This window comes from Pholis gunnellus, assembly GCF_910591455.1.
Source record: "Pholis gunnellus genome assembly, chromosome: 2".
NCBI classification, from domain to species: Eukaryota; Metazoa; Chordata; class Actinopteri; order Perciformes; family Pholidae; genus Pholis; species Pholis gunnellus.
The window spans coordinates 14,220,753-14,229,235 of NC_136536.1; the positions used below are offsets into that span (position 1 = coordinate 14,220,753).

Below are 8,483 nucleotides of genomic sequence, written 5' to 3' on the forward strand. Positions count from 1 at the left end.
TTCAGTGTGTCGTCAGCGTCTGTGGGAGCATGTAGCACAACACACACCTGCTGTAGATCGAAGGCCTCCCACCGATACAGGAGTGTGTCGATACACTGTCACTACTGGCTCCACAAACCATCTAAACAGAGTTTAATGCAATGCTAGTATGACAACATTTAGTCCCAATACTCATAGTAATGACGATAAAGATCACACTTAACAGCAAATAACCAATCTCAATCTCAGCCCGGTCAGAACTGTTATTCTAAAGGCTATGAACATTCAATACATACAACATTGCCCGTGCTGCAGACAGTTGAGGATTAAGAGTTTGAAGCCCCACCCATTTCTCCAGGGAGTTGAATTAAAGGGGTCGATGCCTTCAAGCCAAGCTCCAAAAACAATGTGTTCTGAGAGTGGAGATACACATCAGCTTCCTGAGGACTTCTACTTGCTGGTATTTTTTGTTCGATAACCCTTTGGCTCCGCACAAGAATAAAGGAAGAGAACTATTCAAATGTAGGGCACGAATCCAAAAGAAAATAAACACAACTAGCCAATAAGTGACCGACGGAGAGAGCCGTTGACCTTTTGGAAACTTTCATTGTACATAATACAGCAGGACTGCTTTACCCCTGAGCTCTGGTTTCCCATCAGCCCTTCCTGTGACGCAGGCCTCTGCGCTCTCATATATAGAAACTGACCAGCTGCTGAGAAAATACCCTGTGTTCTACAAAGGCTGCAATGATCAGCTGAAGAGCCCAAATAAGAGACAGAACGGGACTTTGAACATGATTTACAGGCAGCAGGTTTATGGTCAGAGCTCTGGTCATTTTTAGAGTACATAAACCCAATCATAGTTACTAATGTTTTATTACGAAAAGGAAAAAAGGTCTTTATTGATCCAAATATCAGAAATGTCCCTTTAGCCTCCTTTAAAAAAGGACTAAATCTAATACGAACCATGTTGACATAATAGTAACATGACCAAATATTCACTTAGATGAAGTACTTAAACTCATAGCATCATTTCACCAGTGATAATGTTAAGCATACACGATCTGTAGGACACATTCTAAGAACATCTAAAAAGCACCGGGTATGATGCTTTAACAATTAGCAGACCTATAGCAACTCTCTCCTTTGGGTCAGGCAGCCGGCTGATTGGCCGTTCTCATCCGACCGCGGTATTTCCCACACAACCCACGGACGTAACAGTGACCCACATGTAGCAGCCAAAGCATCTAGCGGTTGGATGCGCAAGTGTTTGCTACTGGCTGCCTGTCTACTAGCCAGGAACGTTAGCCTCGGCGAGAGAGAAATGCACACAATTAGGACTGACTCCTTGGGACTTCGAGAGGGTGGCCTCCGCTGCAAATAATGGCGGCGCTTTTGTGTCAAAGAGACGCTTGTTTTCTCCTCCTCAGGCATGAAAGCGAATTTGTCTTGCCAGCCAGGTCTATTTATATTCACAAGAGCATTCTTCAGCATTAACACAGTCACATGGCCCGCCAGGCAGCGGATAGCCCTGGCAATACGTTGGAGGGACTCTGCGTCGGCTCCCCCACAGTATGACAACAACAAAAAGACAACAAGATTTCTGTTTTGCTATCAATGAGTTCGTCATTTTAGCCTGTGACACTTTCAAATCAGTCAACATCGTGTGGTGTGTCACAGCCTGGGCCCCTGACTGAATGACTGCAGGCCACTAAAGCTCAGAGCGGTTGTGCAACGCAACGTCAGAGAGGAAGCGTCACCGTCGGCGTCAGCCCCAGCTGGGATTACAGGTCGGTCAAGCGGTGAATCAAGGTGGTTCTTGTACACAGAGTGGGAGAAAGGGTCTGATATCACAAAATCCCCAGTCATTATTCACTTACGATGAGTCACCGTTTGCATCAAAACTGAGTAAACAGCCCGGTGAGACCAGAGGGTAAAAAAAACAGGTTCTCTCACTTTGTGGTGGATGGATGTGCCCCGAGAGAAGAGAGGACACGCCTAAATACGGTGACTCACGGATTTACAACGAGCAGGGAGACTGTTGCAATACAACAAACTGTAAGGTACATAGGTAGGCCACAATATCACACCAATAGATGAAGGATAGCATTGAGTGCAACAGACTGTAGGTAACTACATTAACTTGACTACCTCCACAAGAAGGGCAGAGCTCAAAGTGTGTAAATGTCATTATATATGTTTTATATGTAGTACTGCGTACAGTTACCGTACACTAGCTGCCATATTGCCATGCCCTGCCCGACACCACATGTGAGCTAGTTCAACAAGTTGAGCATCTTCTACAGCAGAGAGAGCTGTGCAGGTCCGGAGGGGGGATGAGTGGGATGTCAATACATCTCTTGGCACCAATTCAAAAAGGAGGCCGGGTTGGCTTTTTTTTTTATTTCATTTTTTTTCTTCCTATGCATGCCTCAACTTCTACCAGGGCAGCGTAAAGAAGTCACGCTTACCAACCACACACACCCACCCACACCGCTCTGTGAGGGCGTCCTGATATTTAATGAGAGCATGTGAATAATTCAGACTACAACAGGTCTGGAGGAGGAAGAGGGAATGCGGCCATCATTAACTATTCACAGTATAACAGTATTACAACACATGCAAAACACACATTTGAACGCGCAAACACAAACACACATTAAGAAAGACCTTTGCCAAGAGTACACAACCATCTGCTGGGACCGGAGGCCCCGGCGCCGCAGCTACAAGGAAGATGATTTGTCCATTTTGGGGGATTCTGACCTAATGGGCGCTAACAGAAGAATACCCAAATATCTATATCTCTCTATAGCAGATAAATAACACACTGCTCAAAGCTCATTGAAATGCAGGGACAACTTACAGTGGCAGGTTTTAAGTTGTCTTGCAATAAGACTGGGCAACAAATTCATTTTACTGTCTATCATCAATCTTTAAAATAATGTTACAAAACGCTCATGAGGAGGTGTTGTGGTTCACAGTTGTTGCTATGTCTAAATGCATAAGAACATCCTTTATTTTTATTACAGCATTGTGTTCCAGAAAAGCACTATAAAACACAGGAAGTAGTCAAGTAGCCTGTAACTGTGATGTTCCCCATTTGCTTTGTCTGGGGACATTCTGGGGACACTTGTTGCATGTCATCGTCCCCCTTTCCACTTGCCTGCAAGAGCCAAATGCTGCGAAATGATTTGAATTCGAGGAGAGATTTCAGCTTTTCAATCAGTGTGAAAGGCCCTCAATCCTCTTTTAGACCCCCAGCATGTAAACAAGAGCTCTGCACCACATGAGCTTCAGTTTGAGGAAGTATGTCACACGTCTGTAAATCGGTCTCAAAATAAGCCCTTTGCCCGACTATTGACCAGAACAACAGTTTGCTGCGTATCCTGTTAACTCAGAGAGATACAAGATCTCCTTTCACAGTCTTCCTCCCTGGTTGGGAGGATAGTCTTCCTCAAGGATCCATCAGGCCCTGTCCTGCACGTCGTCACTGGTGGCTAGGGTCTGGAAGATGGATGGCTGATACAGATTGGGTCCATATTCGTGCCGTCATCCTCTGCTGAGGGCCGTCTCTCTTCACACAAAACTGAGACACGTCTGCTTCTGTTGCATCTGAAAGCTGGCTGGCTGGTTAACTGGCCTAGAACGGAAGCAACTGGCAACAATCTGGTCTCTCTGTCTGCACATACTGATCCCAGATGCAAACCAAGAGTAAAACGTTATCTGTTCATAGACACAGACAAGCATGTGCACCAGAGTCAGTGTTCCTGAGTTTTTAAAAGTTGCGACTGGGAAGACTTCATTTCAAGTTGTATTTTAATGGAAAAACTTGCCGATGACGACCACCAGCTACTAACTCACCGACGAAAAACTAAACTGTGTTGAATTTTGCTCGTGTCAGCAACATCAGACTACTGTACAACATGCCAGACACATGGTGCAGGATGACAACCAGGTAGAACCAGACGTGACCTTCTACCGCTGGCTCAGCAAAGAGATTGCACGGTGAGAATGGCGAACCCCTTCCCTCAGTACTACACACACACACACACAGACAGACACACACACACACACACACACACACACACTACACGTCATCCCGTCAAGTATGACCAGTCACCAGCCCCTCCCTAATCGTCCTATAAAAAGGCAGCTAATTCCAACGTGCACACAAAGACCGGGTTCAGCTGAATGGCCTAAATGGCAGCGGAGCTCCTGTCCACGGCGGCTCAGACCAGCTGAATGGTCCTCATTGTGTCCCCATGGTCACAGGGGGCTAGCAGAACTGGGTTGTTTTTTAAGAGGCCATTTGGCAGACCTGTGTTCTTATTCGAGCAACGCAGGAACGGGCATTTCCACTCGGTTCAGAGGGAGCGCTTGTTATGGAGCCAGAAAAATTGCCCATTAAGTTGATGGCATGCCACAGTCCTGAAGGCGAGAGCTGGCTTACATACACGTGCATTTAAAATATTGCAAACCTTAAAAGGTTTGGCTATCATTGCTAAGTGAGACAACGATTTACTCAACTACATTCAATACTAGCGGGCTGCAATCCAGAAAGCATTCAGCGGCTATGTCGTCAGACAATATGTGGAAAACATACAATGAGTCAACATGGCCGCCTCAAGTCTCGTATGTTTCTCAACAAGGAAGAGTTCCTGTTCAACACTACATTACCACATGAGAGTTACCAAAAATAAAAGTGATGCTTTTTACTGTAATCTATCACCACAAGCACATTTTTAGTTCAGACTCAGATGATTTAAAATACATATTCAGCAAATCAATGCCTCTTGGTGCCTGGTTGGAATCTAAAAAATGTGCTTATTAACAAAGGGGTGGACAAAATCCTACGGATTGTGATGTAATACATTCCCTGGAAAAATAAATGGACAAAAGTATTAATGATTAAAAAAACGAAACTTGACAGAAATGTCTTTTTCTGGCTAATCCAGCTAATTAAATACCTTCTTCACAGGATGGCAAAAGTCATCATTGGCCACAATACTATGAGCGATGCTAAAGGGAAAGTTACTACAGTATAAATAATGTATAAATAATATGACAAAATGTAATCTATCTATCTAAATTACACACACGTCACATCATGCCATGTCATATAAGCTTTATAATGTCCTTTGATGTAACTGTGGTAAAAGGTCAGCCTGTAAGTTTAAACCCTTTGTAATAGATGGGATAAAACATCCCAAAAGCAATATATAAGCTTTCAATATTGGCTGACATAAGCTGTAAAAGGGCATCAATGGCCCCACTCTTATAACAGTAATTAACTTGTAAATATGCACTCATATTTTTTTTAATGGAAGTATGACACGTAACAAAACCCTCAATTGCAAACAAACCATGTCTTAAAAGTCTCATTACAGGCGTGGTTGAAATGTTTGATCTGCATTTGTATTAAGATGAATATCAAATACTGCGTATCAGTTTCAGAAAACACATCACACTCCTAAAATAACCAGACGTCCATCAGCACGGATAAGTCGACACACAGCGGTCGCCGAGCAGGAAGAATGTAGCCCAGGTGCCGTGCAGGAGGACAAGGGGGATGCTGTCATTGGGATGCGACAGTGGGTGTCAATGGGTGTAGAGCAGGACAGGGGCTAACAGCTGCCCCCCCCGGGGGGGGGGGGGGGGGGGGGGGGTTGATTGCACTATGCTTTGGATGAATGAATGGTTGAGATATTCGCAAACTACAATAAATAGACACATCCATCACTCACCTAAATCAACAAGGGCAGAGCAGACATGGCGTACACCTGACACAGGTCTCACACAGGTTTGAGGGTAGTGAAACCCATGACTAGCAGCGCACGTGGGTACACCTATAATTCCAGTCATAGCAGGTTCACGCAGGTGTGTAAGGGTCTGTGTGTACATCTTGTTGATCACTGAAGTCACACGCTATGTTAATAGCTATGTTAATAGCTATGTTAATTACTGACAGTCATTCATAACAGTCTGTATCTTTATGTGACAACAGAGCAGATGATGACTGAGAGCCCCGTCATTACACCTCAACACTAGTCACAGTGACTCACAGCTTTTACTGCAATAAATCCTGAACACAGAAGTAAATCATGTCAGATTGGAAGCCATCAAGTGTTCACAGATGAATACAAATCCGCACCATATGAAGAAGTATAACCAAGATGACAGGAGTAGGGTCAAGCAGTGCTAGCCAGACCTTGCCTCTGGCCATCCAGACACACACACACACACACACACACACACACACACACAGAGAGAGACAGAGAGAGACAGAGAGAGAGAGAGAGAGACAGAGAGAGAGAGAGAGAGAGAGAGAGAGAGAGAGAGAGAGACAGAGCTTTGGTTTTTGACATTCAATAAGTAAGCGAATGAGGAGTTGTGGTACAGAAACGCGTCTTTAAATCGACGTTTTGCTTTGAATGGTTTGAGATAAAGCAGACACGAGGAAATGGATGGGAGCCTTTCTTTTCCTCCTGCTGCTTGTCATGCACTGCTAGCTCGCGTGCCCACATCCTGTGTTAGCACAGAATGAGCTAGCGTTAGAGCCTGACGTGAGCTCTCAGTCAAGTAGTAAACACTGTTAAGTGGAATAAAGGGAGGAAATGTACTGGTTTAATCGATGTTGGTTAGCACCAGACAGCTGAGACACCTTGCTAGCTTGAAAATCTGCTATAGCATCCCCCCCCCCAACACACACACACACACACACACACACACACACACACACACACACATACACACACATCGCCCCCCCTCTCTCCCCTCCGTTACCTTCAGACAGCTCCAGATCCAACTCCGCCACTTGGTCTCTAACCTCTTTGGGCAGGGCGGGCAGATCCACGCCGCGGTCTGCCATGACTTCGCCGCTAAACACGAGTGCCGTCTGGTTGAAAAGGAAGCAGCCCGTAGAAAAAACAAAAAATATAACGCCCTCCCTCAAGACACAAAACAAGCATCAGAGTGGGAGAGACGGTCCATCCGCACGGCTTGCCCCTCCGCCATACTGGGAAAACTCACCAACGGCAACGAGGGGTCACGTGACTGCCTTTACCTCGCCTGTACGGTAGTTCACTGCGTCCCAGAGAAAAAACACACACGCCGAAACTGTTGCTCCCCCTGGCGTCTCACTGGCAGAAACACACACGCACACACGCACTTTTTACTTAAATAACGCTGCACAATGTCTTCATGTAATCTTGGGCCCCTTCAGGGAATCCCTGTGGGTTCACACACAGAAACAAGTTAAACTTAATTATTTGGCAAGATAATAAAAGTGTGTGTAAAGAGTTTTCACCTTTTCAACTAGCAAGGGTGGAAAAACTACCAGAATATTTTACTTAAACCTGGATCAGGAATTAGGAAACTGCCCAGGGGCCCCAAACGGTACCAGGTTCCCTGTGTGGTACTTTGATTAATAGCACAAAACAGTAGTTGGCAAATAATAATAATAACTAATTGTTTCAGCTCTATTAGACTGTTATGGACACTTAAAGACTCAATCTGACCCTGGTCCTACTTGAGATGAAGTACTTTAAATTGTACCTAAATTCATGAAAAAATACTTGCAAAAGGCCAGTGTGGCATCGTGACTCTGGCCATTATAAAAAATAAACACACCCTTCCAACCACTTCCTCTGCAATTAAGGGCTGCTTACAAAAAGTTACGATCGTGTTGTCCTCATAAGAAACATGGACATTGTCTTATAAGGACAACAAGCTTCAAAGCAAACTTGACATAACAGCATAATTGTAGGCCCCTGTGTCACTTCTGTGACTTGAGTGCAGTATAAAAACATCAACTTAAAAGCAGGGCCATAGCAAGGATATAAAAAATACTGAGTCAAGAGTCCAGCCTCTGAATACACACCACTAACTCGTCATTTTTCTCATACTTGTATTCACCCTGGGGTCCATGTTTACATCTTGTCGATATTGTAAACAGGGGTGACCCCGAATAGTCGAATATGTGTCGATTCGACGTAAGGAGCCTGATTCAACTACCGATCTCACTGTCCAATCGTTGCAGTGAGGGGAAATGTGGTTATGAAATAAAGGATCATTCATCATTCATAAAAAACATGGCTATTTCAGAGTTCTATCTACGTTATTATCCTAGATACAGTTTGAATGTATGAACGTTTTTCTGTCAGTTTGCTACAATGAATTTAGCACCAAATGTTCTATTTACAACCACGAAAAGCAAGCCGGACAAGAAAGACAATTGATCTCCGCTACGTGTCAGTCAAAAACTACACACACAACAGTGCTGTCCATTATTCAGAAACAACAAGCGATAGTAGGCTAACATGTATCTCAGACAATAACGTTGTTGATACTATTTTTCTGTAGATACACAAAGCTTAGACTACGTACGTAATTAGTTGGGGACGCTCCTACTTGTATAGTTGTGGCATTAGAACTCGTTTAAAGGCACCATCTCTGAATACGGGCGGTGTGAGATTCATGGATTGAGTGTTTGAATACTTTCATGG

At 44.4% G+C, this 8,483-nt stretch overlaps 1 protein-coding gene across 1 annotated transcript in view; it reads right to left on the reverse strand.

Moving 5' to 3' along the window:
• The window catches only part of dip2ba (disco-interacting protein 2 homolog Ba), a 36,596-nt gene extending 29,614 nt beyond the window's left edge, over window positions 1-6,982 (reverse strand). Inside the window, exon 1 of the mRNA XM_079173009.1 lies at window positions 6,763-6,982. Coding sequence (XP_079029135.1) covers window positions 6,763-6,847 — 85 coding nt within the window. The 5' untranslated portion in view covers window positions 6,848-6,982. The remainder of the gene's footprint in view (window positions 1-6,762) is intronic.
• Window positions 6,983-8,483: the final 1,501 nt, after the last annotated feature.